At 48.9% G+C, this 18,039-nt stretch overlaps 1 protein-coding gene across 1 annotated transcript in view; it reads right to left on the bottom strand.

Annotated features, from left to right (window-relative positions):
* The window catches only part of noc2l (NOC2 like nucleolar associated transcriptional repressor), a 133,379-nt gene that overhangs the window by 58,595 nt on the left and 56,745 nt on the right, over positions 1-18,039 (bottom strand). Inside the window, exon 12 of the mRNA XM_033048528.1 lies at positions 16,874-16,985. Within this exon, the coding sequence (XP_032904419.1) occupies positions 16,874-16,985 (112 nt within the window). The remainder of the gene's footprint in view (positions 1-16,873; positions 16,986-18,039) is intronic.

An 18,039-nucleotide genomic window follows, 5' to 3' on the forward strand; every position in this document is an offset into this window, starting at 1 on the left:
AATATCGGAGTGGACTCCCGAGAAATCTCCCTTGTATTTTGTATTATTTTCAGTAAAATATTTTCCCTTTTCTGTGCAGACCGCAGAGGTGGAATTAAATGCTGTGTTGGCACGATGGGGCATCCAACAGTGCAGCATTCCTGCAGCACTTAGAGCTGGTAGAGCTGCTGCCTCACAGTGCCAGAGACCTGGGTTCCATCCTGACCTCGGGTGCTGTCCGCGTGGAGTTTGCACCTTCTCCCTGTGACCGTCTGGGTTTCCTCCAGGTGCCCTGGTTTCTCTCCGACATCCCGATTTACGGGATAATTAACCTACCAACCTGCAAGTTAGTAGTTTAATTGCCTTCTGTAAACTACCCCTAGTGGGTAGGTAGTGGAATGAGAAAGTGGGATGACATGGAACCTGGCGTGAACGGGCTTGGGAAGGTGGGCTAAAAGGCCTGTTTCTATGCTGCATATTCCAATCAATCAGAGACGGCACGATTCTCCGCCTTGATATTTGTGTTCAAACTATTGGAAGCTTATGCCACGCTTATGATTCAGAAGCAAGATAGCTACTCAAAACCATCCATCAGAACCACAGTAAAACAAAAGTACTTTCCAACCTTAAATCAAAGTCAGCATTTTAAGTATTTCAAAAGATACCAACTCAATCGCTTTGGTGTACGAACCAAATAGAATTTAGCACCAGTAGCTCTTTATGCTTTCCAATAGGTTAGACAGGCCTTGTGATTCAGTGCCGCGCATGTTTTTATATAGACTGAGTTTCCATTGCAACTACGATAACCTCGACCATGAACGTTCCAGTGGTTGAAGCCAGTGATGCATAAGTATCACGTTGACTGCTTCGTACACCCAGAGATAGGAGGGATCGTACGCTGGATTTGCAGGCATTTGGGCTGTCTCAAACCCCATTCCTTTGGACAATATTCCCTATTCGGGACGACAGATGGTACAATGGGCTAAGTGTTCAACCGGAAGGTAGCCGGTTCGAATCCCGCTTGGAGTGCATACTGTCGTAGTGTCCTTGGGCAAGACACTTCACCCACCTTTGCCTGTGTGTGAATGTGTGTGAGTGATTGGTGGTGGTCGGAGGGGCCGTAGGCGCAGATTGGCAGCCACGCTTCCGTCAGTCTGCCCCAGGGCAGCTGTGGCTACAGAAGTAGCTTACCACCACCGAGTGTGACTGAGGAATGAATGAATAATGCGATGTAAAGCGCCTTGAGTATTAGAAAGGCGCTATATAAATCCCATCCATTATTATTATTATTATTATTTCATCGTTCCAAGGAATTGCTGCCTTTTCCCTGCCTTTCAAGAGAGAGTTAGGGCGAAAGGATATGGGGAAAAAGCAGGATCTGGGGTAGTGATTTTAGATGATCAGCCGTGATCAGTTTGAATGGCGGTGCTGGCTCGAAGGGCCAAATGGCCTATTTCTGCACCTATGTTTCTCTGGGGTGAGGGTTATCTGTTGTGGCTTTTCAACCATACCGACAGAAGTATCTCAAATTATGAGACATCAATATGGTTGCCACGCAGAACCTTCGCCCACCCCCCGGGTGTAAATGTCAAAGGTTAGAGGGCACTGCATTAAGGTGAGAGGGGCAAGGTTTTAAAGAGATTTACGAGGCAAGATTCTTTAAAACACACATTGAGGCAGGTGCCTGGAACACACTTAGATTAGTTGAGTTGGGGTGGTAGTGGCAGATATGATAGTGGCATTTAAGAGGGTTTTAGATAGGCACATTCAAATGCAGGGAGTAGAGGGATATAGATCAGGTGATTAGAGGAGATTAGTTTAACCTGTGTAAACGAGGAACTGCAGAAGCTGGTTTACCAAGGAAAGACACTTTGGAGTACGGAATAACTCAGTGGGCCAGGCAGCATCGCGAGAAAATATGGATATGTGATGTATTGGGTCGGGAACCTTCTCGAAACTGATTGTAGGGGTGGGAGGAAAGAAATCTAGAAGAGAGGAAGTGCGTAGGAAGGAACTGCAGATGCTGGTTTACACAAATAGACGCTGATAGACACAAAATGCTGGAGTAACTCAGCGGGTCAGGCAGCATCTCTGGGTAGAAGGAACGGGCGACGTTTCGGATCGAGACCCTTCTTCAGACTGTGTGTCGGGGAGAAAGGACAGGACAAAATGTGGCAGGTCGTGGGTGAACACAGGCGAGGGGTATTTTAGATAGGCAGCAGGTTGGACAGAGATGAACACACACACACACACTAGGTGCGGGAGACAAAGGGTGCACAGAGTTGCGAAGTTTAACTTGTTCAGCACTGACATTTTGTGCCCGTGCTGTTCTATATTTCATACACACCAAGGGAGCAGGGACGGCAAATTTCGTTTTCTTAAAGATCGTGTGGAATTAGAGGTGCCCTTCCAATATTCATTCCCCTACCTGAAACTCTCCCCCTGAGGAAGATTTATTTCAGATTTGCTTCAGTTATTGAATTTAAATTCACAAACTCCTGGGGTGAAATTCAACCCTCATGCCTCTGGTCCAATAGCCCAAGAGACTGGTTGTTAGTACAGTACATCACCAGGACACCATCGTACCATGGAACCGTGCCAAGAGACTACTTCCAGCTGGAAGTACCCATCAAGGGTGACTTTTGTCGCAGCAGGCTACGGGATGGCTGAATTAGGAAACGAGGAAATATGATCTGAAACAAAGGCACATTGGTGCAGCGGTAGAGATGCTACCTTACAGCGGCAGAGACCCGGGTTCGATCCTGACCCGTGAGCTGTCTGTTTGTACATTCTCCCTGTGACCATGTGGGTTTTCTCCTGATACTTTGGCGGCAAGAACAAGGAAGCAGATTATTATCTCAATGGTGTGTGAGAAAGAACTGCAGGTGCTGGTTTAAAACAAAGATAGACACAAAATGCTGGAGTAACTCAGCGGGTGAGACAGCATCACTGGAGAGAAGGAATGGGCGGCGTTTCGGGTCGAGACCCTTCTTCAGACTGAAAACTGAAGGTCAGAGGAAGGGTCTCGACCCGAAACGTCGCCCATTCCTTCTCTCCAGAGATACGGCCTCACCCGCTGAGTTACTCCAGCATTATCTGAATGGTGTCACATTAGGAAAAAGTGCAACGACACCTGGGTGTCCTTGTACACCAGTCATTGAAAGTAAACATGCAGGTACAGCAGGCAGTGACAAAAGCTAATGGCATGTTGGCCTTCATAACGAGAGGATTTGCATATAGGAGTAAAGCGGTCCTTCTGCAGTAGTACGGGGCCCTGGTGAGACCACATCTGGAATATTGTGTGCAGTTTTTGTCTCCTAATTTGAGGAAGGACATCCTTGCCATTGAGGGAGTGCAGCACAGATTCACGAGATTGATCCCTGGGATGGCGGGACTGTCATATGAGGAAAGATTGGAATACTTGCATTCACTGGAATTTAGGAGATCTTACGGAAACATATAAAATTATAAAAGGACTGGACAAGCACGATTCGGGTAACTTCCCCTGAACTCTTTCCAAAGCTTCCACGCATAGTGGAACAGCAGTAGAGTTGCTGCCTTGCAGAGACCAGCAGAGACCCGTGTGCTGTCTGTGTGTATGTTCTCCCTCTGACCATGTGGGTTTTCTCCGGGTGCTCCGGTTTCCTCCCACATTCCACAAATGTAGATCTGGAAGTTAATTGGCTCTGGTTAAAAAAAAAATGCAATTTGTCCCTTGTGTGTGGGACAGTGCTGGTGAAGGGGATAGTTGCTGATAAGTGGGCTGAACGGCCTGTTTCCACGTTGTATCTCTAAAAGTATTAAAAAAAAAGTCTAATGAAACAGTACAGCAAAAGAATAGGCCCTTCAGCCCCCAATGTCAGTGCAGAATATGATGCCTGGACTATCCCGTATCTACCTGTGCATAATCCACATCCCGCATTCCCTGCATGTCCACATGCCTTTCCAAAAATCTCTTGAATGCCACTATCATATCTGTCTCAACCACCAACCCTGGCAGCATGTTTCAGGCACTCACCACCCTCTGTGGAAAGAAGTTGCCTTGCACATCTCCGTTAAACTTTACACCCCTACCTTAAGCCAATGACCTCTAGTATTTGAGTTTTTTTCATCCTGGGTACAAGGTTCTGACTGTCTACCCTATCTATATCTTTTATACACTTTTGGTAGGTCTCCCCACAACCTCCGGCATGCCAGAAAAATCAATCCAAGTCTGTCCAACCTCTCCCTGTAGTTAATACCCTCTAATCCAGGCTTGATCCAACTGTTGCTGCTTTACAGTGCCAGAGACCTGGGTTCAATCCTGACTACGGGTGCAGTCTGTACGGAGTTTGTGCGTTCTCTCTGTGACCGCATGGGTTTTCTCCGGATGCTCCGGTTTCCTCCCACATTTGAAAGACGTGCCGGTTGTAGGTTAATTGGCTTTGGTAAGTTGGAAATGTGTAGGGTAGTGTTAATGTACGGGTTGATCGGTGCGGACTCGGTGAGCTGAAGGGCCTGTTTCCACTCTGTACCTCTAAAGTCCTTTATCTAATGGGGCCACCAGAACTCCGAACAATACTCCAACTTTGGCCTAGCCAGAGTCCGACAAAGCTGCATCATGGCTTCCTGGTCTGCCTGGGTTAGGTGCAGAGTGCGATGATGAGGACAGAAGCGAGGGAGAACAAAATATTGCCTGAACGGCGACATTCAGAACGTATCTGGAAGGGAGGTCAGCATCTTTATTCCACGTACACGATTTAAACACAAAGAAAAAGCATTCATGGGACGTGTTGCCAATTTTGACTCTTTTGCTTCAGAGGTAAAATTAAGTTGTGCAATATCACCAGCTGCACGTGTTAACAGTTTGGAGTGAACTCTGCAGTCTGCTAGTTAGCAGATGTGCTAATCGCTTGGAGTGATGTTGTACATACAGAATGACTGCAGAAACGTAAGAGTGTTCTCAGGCAGCATCCCCGACAACATGTATGGGTGACGTTTCAGGCTGGGACACTTCCTGACACTGATCAGGAATCACAGAGGGGGATAGACACAAAATGCGGGAGTAACTCCGCGGGACAGGCAGCATCTCTGGAGAGAAGGAATGGGTGACGTTCCGGGTCGAGCCCCTTCGTCTGAAGAACCGGAGTCTCTGGCGCTGTGAGGCAGCAGTACTATCAGTTCACCATTGGTTATCTAGATAAGATATATGTGAAATAAAAAAGGAACTGCAGATGCTGGTTTATACCAAAGATAAGCCACAAAATGCTGGAGTAACTCAGCGGGACAGGCAGAATCGCTGGAGAAAAAGGAAAATGGAGAAAATCAGACTAAAGTAGGGCCTCGACTCGAAATGTCACACACTCATTTTCTCCAGAGACGTTGCCTGGCCCGCTGAATTACTCCAGCATTTTGTATCTATCTAAGATATTAATTAAGCCAAACTCCCTATTTTTGTGCAGGAAGGAACTGCGGATGCTGTTTATCACCAAAGATAGACACAAAATGCTGGAGTAACTCAGCGGGACAGGCAGCATCTCTGAAAAGCAGGAACGGGTGATGTTTCGGGTCGACACCCTTCTTCAGACCCAGAGTCTAAAGAAGGTTCTTGACTCACGCTTCTCCCCAGAGATGCTGCCTGTCCTGCTGAGTTACTGCAGCATTTTGTGTCTATCCCCATTTTTGTATTCAGTTACAACATTTTGTTAGCTTTCCTAATTACTCACTGTACATACACGCCGGCCTTTTACAAACCAGTCTTCAGTTCACACTGCCACTGCCCCTCAGCCTCTCACCATTTAAGGGCCTGTCCCACTTGGGAGTCATTTGCGTGTCACGCAGTTGGTGGCGCACGAAGATTTTGTGAATCCCAAAATCCTGGGGGCGCCGAACATCACTGCCTACGTCACCACGCACCTTGCGCGCGTAATGCGCACCATGCACGCATCACGTGCACGGCACGATGTGCTCGTCGTGCGTCGAGATGTGTAAATAACGTGCAAATGACGCCCGTGGGACAGGCCCTTTAGATAACACATCTCCATTTCATTCTTTTTGCTAAAATAGACGATGCCGTCTCTTCCCCAAAATTGAACTCCACCTGCTGGATCTTTGTCCACAGGCTTAACCTATTTTTCTTTGTAGCCTCCTATGGCCTCTTCACTGAGCATGAGAACGGGCGGTGACCAACATCTTCCCAAGGGCAATTAGAGATGGGTAATTAACGTTGGTGCTGCCACTATTCCATGAATGAATGATCTCTGTTGTAAATCACACACCGAGAGTGCGGATGTTGTTCTTTGCCAGATATGGTTCAGTATTTCCATTGTAGAGTACGTGAGCGGTCAGGGAATTGGAGGGGACTCTGTGCTCAAGAGACGATGTGACATTGCGTTGCGTTTCGTGAACCGGTGTGAATAAAAGCACACCAAGTGATTAATATCGGGTGGTTCCTGTGATTTCACTCAAAAGAGCAAAACGCATGAAGGAATTTAATGGGCCGGACCTCTGACTGAGGGCGAGATGCCCGACATCACCGGCCACCTGCACTGGCCGTTCGAAGCCAGGTCCCGGCCCAAAATATTGCCAATCCAAGCCCAGCGCAGATGATGCCTGACCTGCTGAGTTACTCCAGCACTATGAGTTCTATGCACAATTCCAGCATCTGCAGTTCCTTGTGTCACATGCACTAGCGGTCTGAAGAAAGGTCTCGACCTGAAACATTGCCTACCCAAGCCCAGATGTTGCCCGACCTGCTGCGTTACTCCAGCCCTTTTGTGTTCTGTGCAAGATTCCAGCATCTGCAGTTCCATGTGTCACCTGGACTGATTTAGTTTAGTTTAGAGATACAGTGTGGAAACAGGCCCTTCGGCTCGACGTGACCACACCGGCCAACATGTCCCAGCTACACTAGTCTCACCTGCCCACATTTGGTCCCTATCCCTCCAAACCTGTTCTACCATTGTACCTGTAAGAACTGTTTCTTAAATGTTGGGATAGTCCCTGCCTCAACTACTTCCTCTGGCAGCATGTTTCATACACCCACCACCCTTTGTGTGAAAAAGTTACCCCTCAGATTCCTTTTAAATCTTTCCCCTTTCACCTTAAACCCGTGTCCGCTGGTTCTCGCTTCCCTCACTCTGGCCAAAAGACTGCGTCTATCGATCTGTGCGATCATATCCAGATCTTCCAATCTACATCATTACTGCTCTAACACTTTTTTCTTCATCTGCACTTTCACGAGTGCTGTAACACTATATTTACTTTATCTGCTGCAGTCCCTGATCTTTTCCACTTCAACTTAATCCTATGTCCTCAATACAAACTCTATGTGTTCTATGCAAGATTCTGGCATCTGCATTTCCTTGTCACCTAGACAAGCTGTTCCTTCTAATGTGGTCCATGGGGCGATCGATCGATTTGCCGCCATTGATAGCTCCAAAGTTGTCGTAGTGTGACTCACACTGCAAATAAATCAAGCCAGCATATTCAAGGAGCACTCACACCTCTGCCATTCTCTCTTCTCCCTTGCTCCCATCGGGCAGAGGAGCAAAAGATTTGAACGCATGTACCACCAGATTCAAAATCAGCTTCTTCCTTGCTGTTATCAGACTACGGATCAGAAGACGGGTCTCGACCAGAAACGTCACCTGTTCCTTTCCTCCTGAGATGCTGTCTGGCCCGCTGAGTTACTCCAGCTCTTTGTGTCTGTCTTCAATCATAAACGGGGGGTTGTAGGAAACCAGAGCACCCAAGGAAAACCCACGTACAAACTCCGTACAGTCAGCACCTGTAGTCAGGATCGAACCCGGGTCTCTGGCATTGTCAGAGCTGTAAGGCAGCAACTCTACCGCTATGAAACTGTGCCACTTGATCAAGTGCAGGTAATTAGCTGTTTGATGAACAAAAGGGGGATAAAATATTTTTGAAATCCCTTATGAAAAAAAATGTCAACCCCTCCAGTTTCAGGGCATGTGGCCAGACGGGCAGCTGCGGCTTTGGGGGGGGGGGGGGGGGGGAGATGTCCACTGTGGGCAGCACTCATGTTGGACAAAGAGGGCAGTGGTTTTCAACAGGATGGCACGGTGGCGCAGCGGTAGAGTTGCTGCCAGAAGCCCCTGTCCCAATTTCCGGAGTTAATCACGAATTCTCCCTTGATTCAAACTCGGAGAATGTCCGTAGCAAGTCCCGTAGGAGTCTGTAGATATTTGGTAGCGGCTCGTAATGCCAGCCGTGGGTACTCGGGGCATCAGGAAAGTCGGGACTTTTTTTAGCATGTTGAAAAATGTCCACGAGTAAAAAAAATAGCCTACAGCTGGCATCTCCGAGTTTTAATCAAGGGGAAAATGCGGGAGAATTCGTGAGTAACTCGGGAAAGTGGGACAGGGCCTTTACAGCGCCAGAGACCCAGGTTTGATCCTGATTCTGGGTGCTGTCTGAACGGAGTTTGCACGTTTTCCCAGTGACTGCGTGGGTTTTCTCCGGGTGCTCCGGTTTCCTCCCACCTTCCAAACGTGCAGGTTCGTAGGTTAATTGGTGCCTGTAAAACGCCCCCTGGCGTGTGGGACATGGGCGAGCGTCGGTCGGTCGGAGAAAGGGCCTGTTGCCGCGATGTATCACGAAAATAAACCAAATTAGTGAGCAGAAGCCGGAAGAGGCGACGTCGGGACTCACGGGCTCTCTCAAGAAGTGACTTGTCTACAGTTTGGCAGCAAGACTACTCCTTTTATGAGCCCCCACACGACCTCACCTTGGTAAAGAAGCTATGTGCAGCAGGGAGACTGCCCCTGCTGGGACCTGCGACAATTAATGTTCACAGATCTTATGTTCAGAGGTCTGCACAACACCGAGACCAGCTCGTCAGCCCACCTTCTCCATGCTGACCAAGGTCCTAGATGGCTTTAAGCCCAGAAATAGAAACGGATGATGCCAGGGATGGTGGTGGAGGCTGACACAATGGTGGCATTGAAGAGTTTAGCTTAGTTTATTGTCAGTGAAAAGCTTTTTGTCGAGTGCTACTCAGTCAGCGAAAAGACTACAGATTACAATCGAGCCGTCCACAGTGTACAGATACAGGATGAAGGGAATAACGTTCAGTGCAAGATAAAGCCCAGTAAAGTCTGATTAGACATAGTTCGAGGGACTCCAATGAGATAGATGGTAGGTCAGGACCACTCTCTGGTTGGTGATAGGATGGTTCAGTTGCCTGGTAACAGCTGGGATGAACCTGGAGGTGTGCGATTTCACACGTCTGAGCCTCTTGCCCGATGGGACAGGGGAGAAGAGGGAGTGACCAGGGTGAGTTTGGTCCCTGATTATGTTGATGGCCTTGCTGAGGCAGCGTGAGGTGTAGATGGAGTCAATGGCAGGGAGGTTGGTTTGTGTCAGTCTGTGCTATGTCCACGATTCTCTGCAATTTCTTCAAGTCGTGGACAGAGCTTTTCCCCAAATCATGCTGCGATGTATTCTGATAACATGCTTCCCACGCCGCTTCTGTAGGAGTTGGTTAGAGTTGGTGGGGGATATGCCATCGAGGACATGGAGACAAGCTTAGAGATCGGCACATGATCATGCAGGGAACGGAGGGATATGGATCACGTGCAGGGTGAGAGATTAGTTAACCCTGCATCGTGTCGGGCACGGACCTTGTGGGCCGAAGGGCCTGTTCCTCAGATGTACTGTTCTATGTTCTTAATCTTCCGCCTTTGCCATCGTTAACCCAGAGCTTCACCTGCGATTACTCACACAGGGTCAAACACAGGAAGTGCTTGGAATCTCAGCCGAGGCAGGTTTGAGGTGCGACAGGGAGAGAGGGAGAGAGGGAGAGAGAGAGAGAGAGAGAGAGAGAGAGAGAAAGAGAGAGAGAGAGACACACACACACAGAGAGACAGAGAGAGAGAGGGAGATGGGGAGATGGGGGAAACCGACCAGTAGCCGCAGAAAGGCTCGCTCGAGCTGAGTGGAAATCCACTGAAGGGGTTAACGGGGTTTCGGGGCGATTGGAAAATGCTTGTAAAGGCGCTGAGTGAAAGGGTTTACGATGCAAAGATTAAAAACTAAAACAAAATCAATCTGAAAAGATGAAGAGGTCCACAACCTGCGAGCAATGGGCGGACTGACGACAAAAAGCCACACAGAGCGCGTCGGATGCGGTTAGCGCTGTGGAAGGCGAGAGGAAGCAGAGCGCCTGAGCCATGTGTATACGCCACGACGTGTTACACGGAGGCACGTTACCTTGCAGAGGCACGAGGAGCAGGAGAGAGACAAAAACAACATGCACACACACACTGTCGCCAGTACAAGCGGCAAACATCTTGAGCAGGGGAAGGAAGGAAGTGTCACGCCGGGCGGGTCGGAGCGAGAGGGGAGCGCTGGTGCACGCTGCCGACTCTCGGCGACACACAGGATGTGGGCTCCTGCTGTGCGTGGGGCGTGGAAACCGCGGGCCGCTGCCGTCCATCCGCACGTACCGGAGGTTGGCACTGACCGCCGGCATTGGCCGCGGCGGCTCCACTTCACTCGCCCTGCCGCGTGGGCTTGGTCAGCGTGACCCTCAACCTTTCACTCCTCCTCGCCCCCACTGCCCTTCCTCTCATCAGCGCCAGCACTCCAGCAGCAGCAGAGAGCCCACGCAAAGTGTCGGCACGGTGACGGAGCGTTAGAGTTGCCTCCTCAGAGCGCCTGGAACCTGGGTTCAATCCTGACCTCGGGTGCTGTCTGTACGGAGTTTGCAAGTTCTCACTGTGCCCGCGTGGGTTTTCTCCAGTTTCCTTCCATACTCCAAAGACGTGGATGTTTGTAGGTTGATTGGCTTCTGTAAATTGTCCCTAGTGTGTAGGATAGAACTAGTATATGTGTGATCGCTGGTCGGCGTGGACTCGATGGGCCAAAGAGCCTGTTTCCACGCTGTATCTCTAAACTAAACGAGACGTTTTGGAAAAGGTTGAAACTGAATCCAATTAGCAGCCGGCCCAGGGCACAGGTTGGGCAGCTGGGACCTTATTTCTTGCCGCGCATGAGGCTGAGGGATGATCTGATAGAGGTGTGGAAAATCATGAGGGAAATAGAGGGGAATAAAAAGTATTTTACCCAGGGTAGGGGAATCAAGAACCAGAAAACGCGGGTTCGATCCCGACTACGGGTGCTGTCTGTACGGAGTTTGTCCGTTCTCCCCGTGACCTGCGTGGGTTTTCTCCGAGATCTTCGATTTCTTCCCACACTCCAAAGACGTACGGGGTTAATTGGCTTGGTAAATGTAAAAATTGTCCCTTGTGGGTGTAGGATAAATGTGCGGGGATCGCTGGTCAGCGCAGACCCGGTGGGCCGAAGGGCCTGTTTCCGCACTATCTCTAAACTAAAAAACTAAACTAAGTCAAGGTTGAAGGTGAGAGGGAAAATTTCATAGGACACCGGGAGGCAACATTTTTACACAGAGGGTGGTGGGTATATGGAACGAGCTGCCAGAGTAAGTAGTTGAGGTAGGTACTATAATAACATTAATGAGGTAATAGCACTATTATAACATTTAAAATCCATTTGGACAAGTAAACACACAGGACGGGCTTAGAGGGATATGGGCCAAATGCAGTCAGGTGGGACTAGTGTAGATTGGGCACTTTGGTCAGCATGTGCAAGTTGGGCCGAAAGGCCTGTTTCCATGCTATATCAATGACTCCATGGTTGTGAATCTCTGGAAATGTATAACCTGGAGTGCTGGGAGGGCTGAATTACTGAATGAGTTCAAGACAGCAGAGATTTCCGATCAAGGGGGGGAAGAGGCAGCAATGTGGAGCTGTGACCAAGACCTGTGGCTGGAGAGAAGGGAGAATGGATTTGATGGAACGAATGGCCTGCTCCCACGCCTGATTCTTACAAGACCACAGGTGCAGGGCTGCATTTGGTTTACTTTTAGTTTAGAGATACAGCGTGGAAACAGGCCCATCGGCCCACCACACCGACCAGCATTCCCTGCACACTAACACTATCCTACACACTGGAGACAATATCAATCTAAAGAAGGGTCTCGACCTGAAACGTCACCTGTTCCTTCTCTCCAGAGATGCTGTCTGACCCACGGAGTTACTCCAGCGTATTGCGTTTGTCTTCGGTTGAAACCAGCATCTGCAGTTCCTTCCTCCACAGAGACCAGTTACATTTACACCAAGCCAATTAACCTACAACCTGCACATCTTTGGAGTGTGGGAGGAAACTGGAGATTGCCGAGAAAACCCACGCAGGTCACGGGGAGAACGTGCAAACTCCGTGCAGGCAGCGCCCGTAGTCGGGACTGTATTAACCGGCAGCACTGGTCCTAGTTGAAGCACAGCCAAAGGGGACATGGACAAACGGCAGCAAAGTGCAAAGTCCAGAGACAAGCAGAAGCCGATACCTGGGTGGAGGTGGGGGGGGGGGGGGGGGGGGGGGGGGGGGGGGGGGGTGCATCATGCTGCAACCCAGCCGTGCTGCATCAATATTCACCAGAGGCATTGCGACACTCTGCAATACGCGGCCAGACCCTCAAGGCTGAACAACAAGGGCCTCTCACGTCAGAATCTAAATAAACCCACCCAACCTCCCCTCCCACGGTGAAAGCCCAGCGTGCTCTCTCCCCATGCATTTACTGCTGTGATTATAGTGTGGCTGCAAAATATTACAAGGCACTAGTTGACAGCCTTGCTGGGGTTGCCAGCAGCAGCCTGTGGCTTAGACAGGGTGCAGTTCGTTAGTCAGAGGGAACTCATTGCCACAGAAGGCTGTGGAGGCTGTCAGTGGATATTTTTTTACGGCAGAGGTAGACAAATTCTTGATTAGAACGGGTGTCAAGGGTCACGGGAAAACGGGATTAGGAGGCAGAGATCAGCCATGATTGAATGTCGGAGTGGCCTCGATGGGCTCTTGCCCAGATGTAGGGGAATTGAGAACCGGAAGGCACGGGTTTAAGATGAGGGGGGAAAAGATTTAGTAGGAACCCGAGGGGCAACTTTCACACAAAGGGTGGTGGGTGTATGGAACAAGCTGCCAGAGGAGGTAGTTGAGGCTGGGACTATTGCAACATTTAAGAAACAATTAAACAGGGAGATGGATAAGATAGGTTTGGAGGGATATGGGCCAAATGCAGACTGGTGGACTGGTGTAGATGGGACATGTTGGTTGGTGTGGGCAAGTTGGGCCGAAGGGCCTGTTTCCACACTGTTGGACTCTATGGCTGAATAGCCTAATTCTGCTGCTATGCCTGATGATCATCAATATCTTTTCGTGATGTTGACTGTGTTAAATGGGGTGGGGGGGGGGGGATAGGTTTTGGTCAGGGTCATGGGAGAGTTTACATCCACCTCAGTGGATAGACAGCTTTACTTTAACACGTTAACCAACAAAAACAAAGAGTGCAGCGTTTTCCCAGAGCTGCAGTGTGAGATACAGGCTCAGTCGTGGGGCAATGGGATTCTGAGGGAACGATGTTTCACACAGACTGGTCTGTCACCTGTTGGTTCATAAGGTCATAAACTCTTGCTCCAAAATTAAACCATTTGACCCATCACGTCTACTCCGCCATCCAATCATGGCTGACCTATCTCTCTCTCTCTCCCAACCCCATTCTCCCGTCTTCTCCCCATAACCCGTGACATCCGTACCAATCAAGAACTTGTCCGCCTTAAAAATATCCATTGGTTTGGTCTCCAGAGCCGTCTGCGGCAAAGAACTCTGCAGATTCACCACCAGTCGTGCCCATTTCATGTTTCAGATCTTCTTCTGCGCCGTCTCATAAACGCAGCCAATATCATCAAAGACCCACAGTACCCTGGCCACGCTCTCAGTTCACTCCTACCATCGGCAACGAAGTAGTGGAGTCAGAAAACCTTGACCACCAGGTTCAAGCACAGCCTCTTCCCAATAACCATCAGGCTCTTGAACACTGCACAACACCAACCTCAACTCTGAACGTCCATGGCACTAAGGACTTCGGATTTTTTTACTCTGGTATCTGGCGTCACTATTTGTGGAATTTTTGGTTATTATATATTATGTTCAATAATGCATTACATTTACATGCCTGCTGTGCTGCTGCAAGCAAGTATTTCATTGTTCCATTGTCAGTACATGTGACAATTAAACTCTACACATCCTTGTTCTCCTCTGATGCAAAACAAAAACGCATTTCACCGCAGCAGTAATTTTGTTGTATAAAATATTTAAACATCAAATTGGCTGATCTTCAAGAATGGCTAATCATAAGAGTTCGGGGTGGGAGATTGCAACCTTCCCTGTTTCGACGAATGCAATCAACCTGGTGTGCACAATCAAGTAAGATCAAATAGAACAATTTGTCCTACAACTTTAGGCTGTGCTCGCCATACGCAAGAAGATAAGAGTTCAAACTCTAATAATTATGTTTGCTCGTGTTATATTAACTAAAGTCACGGAGAATAACCTAATGATCACACACAGGATGGTGTGGGGCTGGGAAACAGAAACCCTCTCCATCGTTAACCTAGATGAGCAGCTGATGTCCACCAGCATTTTGTGGCCTATCTTGGAATAGAAAGGGTGAATGCCCAGTGTTTTACCCAGAGTCTGGGAATCGAGAACCAGAAGACAAAGGTTTAAGGTGAGGAGGGGAAAGATTTAATTGGAACCAGAGGGGCAACTTTTAAAAAAAACACACAAAGAGTGGTGGGTGTATGGAACGAGCTGCCAGAGGAGATAGTTGAGGCAGGCACTATCTCAGCATTTAAGAAACATTTAGACAGGTACATGGATAGGAAAGGTTTAGAGGGATATGGGTCAAATTCAGGCAGGTGGGACTAGTGTAGATGGGGATGTGTTGGTTGGTGTGGACAAGTTGGGACAAAGGGCCTGTTTCCACCCTGTATGACTCTATGACTCTCTCTATGACTCTAAGTTACTCCCGCACTTTGGGTTGTAAACAGGGATGTTGCCCGACCCGCTGAGTTACTCCAACATTTTGTGTCTATCTTTGGTGTAAACCAGCATTGACAGTTCCTCGTTCTTACATTTGGAGTGATTTTTTATTTATTTTTTAAAACTTGCAAGACCAGGAACTGGGACCCAGCAAGTGGGATCCATCTTCATTCCAGTCTGGAGACGGGCCTCAACCCAAAAATGTCACCCATTGCTTCTCTCCAGAGATGTTGCCTGCCCCGCTGAGTTACTCCAGCAGTTTGTGTCTACCTTCGATTTAAACCAGCATCTGCAGTTCTTTCCTACACATTAACTCCAATCATGCCCACTTAAACTCTGACCTTGCTGTACCGCTACCTAGACTGTAAAGGGCCTGTCCCACTTACGCGACCGTCACGGGCGACTGCCGGCACCCGTGAGAGGCCGGCAAAATTTTCAGCATGTTAAAAATTCAGCGGCGACCAGAAAGACGCTACGACCCTTTGGCGACTTCTCACCACCGTATGGTCGTGAGAGGTCTCCAAAGGGTCGTAGCGTCTTTCTGGTCGCCTGTAAAGGTCGCGTAAGTGGGACAGACCCTTCAGTCTGTAAGCACACAGTCAACGCAGAAACAATTCAGGCAGTTCCTTCTTTTTCTTCTTCTTGCGTATGGCGTGCACAGCCAGATCAAAGGCAGACATCCAGGCCAGGGCAGCATCAGTTACTGGGTGGATGGCTTTGATGCCCCCATGGGGAAAAAGCCTCAGTGGGCATTCATTCCCGATGTGTGGGATGGGCTGGTGCATGGTGGTCTGGCACTTCATGAGTCTGGAAGCTTTCAGCCACAGACCATGTCCCCGCACGGCATCATAAGCTGATGACAGATCGATGAGAGCAACACCAGTTTTCAGGGCACATTGGAAGCCAGCCTCTATATTGGTAGCGAAGGCAAGGACTTGGGTCGGCACAGCTTCTACCAGGTCTAAAGCCAGCTTGCTCTCTGGGCAGAACAGGTTCGACCAATGGAGAAATCCTGGCAAGCAGGAGGCGCACAAACAATAGACAATAGGTGCAGGAGTAGGCCATTTAGCCCTTCGAGCCAGCACCGCCATTCAATGTGATCATGGCTGATCATCCCCAATCAGTGCCCCGTTCCTGCCTTCTCCCCATATCCCCTGACTCCGCTGTTTTTAAGAGCCCTGTCTAGCTCTCTCTTGAAAGCATCCAGCTTGTCAGAAGCTGGAAAGCACTTTCAGATTATCTAACGTTGAGGGCAGAGAGTGCTGACACAAATTGTCAAGATACATAACGGGGAGACAGAACAAGCAATGATGGAAGAGGGAACTCATTGTCACAATGATAGATGACTAAAAAGAGAAGGTGGCTTAAATGCAGTATAAATCCTAGCAGTGACTAGTTGGGCCAAATGGCTTGTTCGCATTCTAAGCCTCTATGCAGTCCACTGCGAATAAAAACTTTTTTTTTCCACTTTGGAGATACAGTCGGCGTATCACACCGTACACTAACACTATCCTACACACTACGGAACAATTCACAATTTTACCAAAGCCAACTAACCTGCATACCTGTGTAGGAAAGAACTGTAGATGCTGGTTTAAATCGAAGATAAGACACAAAACGCTGGAGTAACTCAGCGGGACAGAGAGCATCCCTGGGGAGAAGGAATGGGTGACGTTTCGTATCGAGACCCTTCAGTCTGAAGAAGGGTCTCGATCCGAAACGTCACCCAATCCTTCTCTCCAGAAATGCTGCCCGTCCCGCTGACTTACTCCAGCATTTCGTGCCGATCTTCAACCGACATACCTGTACGTATTTAGACAATAGACAATAGACAATAGGTGCAGTATTGGGAGTGGCATTTGACACAGTGGGTGCATTATCTGGTAAACTAGGCGAGAAAAGTAGGTGTTTTGAACGGCATCATGGTGATTAATCATAGTGAACAACATAGAACAGTCTCGGCCAAATAGCCCATTGAGCGAGTGTTTGGGCTTACCTCGAGCAAGAAGGGCATCACAGGGATGAAGGTGTTGGTGCAGTCAGAGAGCAGAGTCAATGCTCGAACGCAGTGCAGCCGCAGAGGGTAGTACCGAGGCGTGGGTAACAATCTGAAATACAAGGCAAGAGATAACTACCTCTGCTCCGGATCCCTGCCTCTCTAACCTGCATCATTTACAGTCTCTTGAATATGAAGAATGGACTTGCAAAAGTCAATCAACATGGAATATAATAAAAGATCTCAAAGTGCTGGAGTAACTCAGCATGTCAGGCAGCAATGCATCTCTGGTTTTGGGTCCAGATCCCTCTTCAGTCTGAACCAGACCCATCTCACTGCATTCGGCCCATATCCCTCTAAACCTTTAAGAAGGAACTGCAGATGCTGGAAAATGGAAGGTACACAAAAAAGCTGGAGAAACTCAGCGGGTGCAGCAGCATCTATGGAGCGAAGGAAATAGGCAACGTTTCGGGACGAAACGTTGCCTATTTCCTTCGCTCCATAGATGCTGCTGCACCCGCTGAGTTTCTCCAGCTTTTTTTGTATACCTTCCCTCTAAACCTTTCCAACCCATGTATCTGTCCAAATGTCTTTTAAATGTTGTTGTAGAATCTGCCTCAGTTACTTCTTCCGGCAGCTCGTTCCATACACGCACGGCCCCCTGTGTGAAAACGTTCCTGGTAAATATTTCCCCTCTCACCTTAAACCTATGGTTCTTGATGCCCTTCGAGATCGCCCCTCATCCCCCTTGCGCTCCAAGGAATATAGCCCTAGACTGCCCAAACTCTCCCTGTAGCCCAGGCCCTCAGGTCCTGGACATATCATGTTCATAAGTCGTGGGAGGGGAATTCACCTGCCTTCTCCCCCTAACCCCCTAACCCCTGACAACCCCGACACCCCTTACACCCCTGACACCCCTTACCGATCAAGAAAACACACACTTACTAATCCTCATAAAGAACAGGGGGAAGATTGGACGGGCCAGTTATTCTCACTGGAACCTTGGAGTGTGAGGGGTGACAGTGCAGAGATTTAGAAGATTATTACAAGGGGTTTGAGAAACATAGAAAATAGGTGCAGGAGGAGGCCATTCGGCCCTTCGAGCCAGCACCGCCATTCATTGTGATCATGGCTGATCATCCCAAATCAATAACCCGTGCCTGCCT

Source organism: Amblyraja radiata, chromosome 31, assembly GCF_010909765.2.
Source record: "Amblyraja radiata isolate CabotCenter1 chromosome 31, sAmbRad1.1.pri, whole genome shotgun sequence".
Taxonomy (NCBI): Eukaryota; Metazoa; Chordata; class Chondrichthyes; order Rajiformes; family Rajidae; genus Amblyraja; species Amblyraja radiata.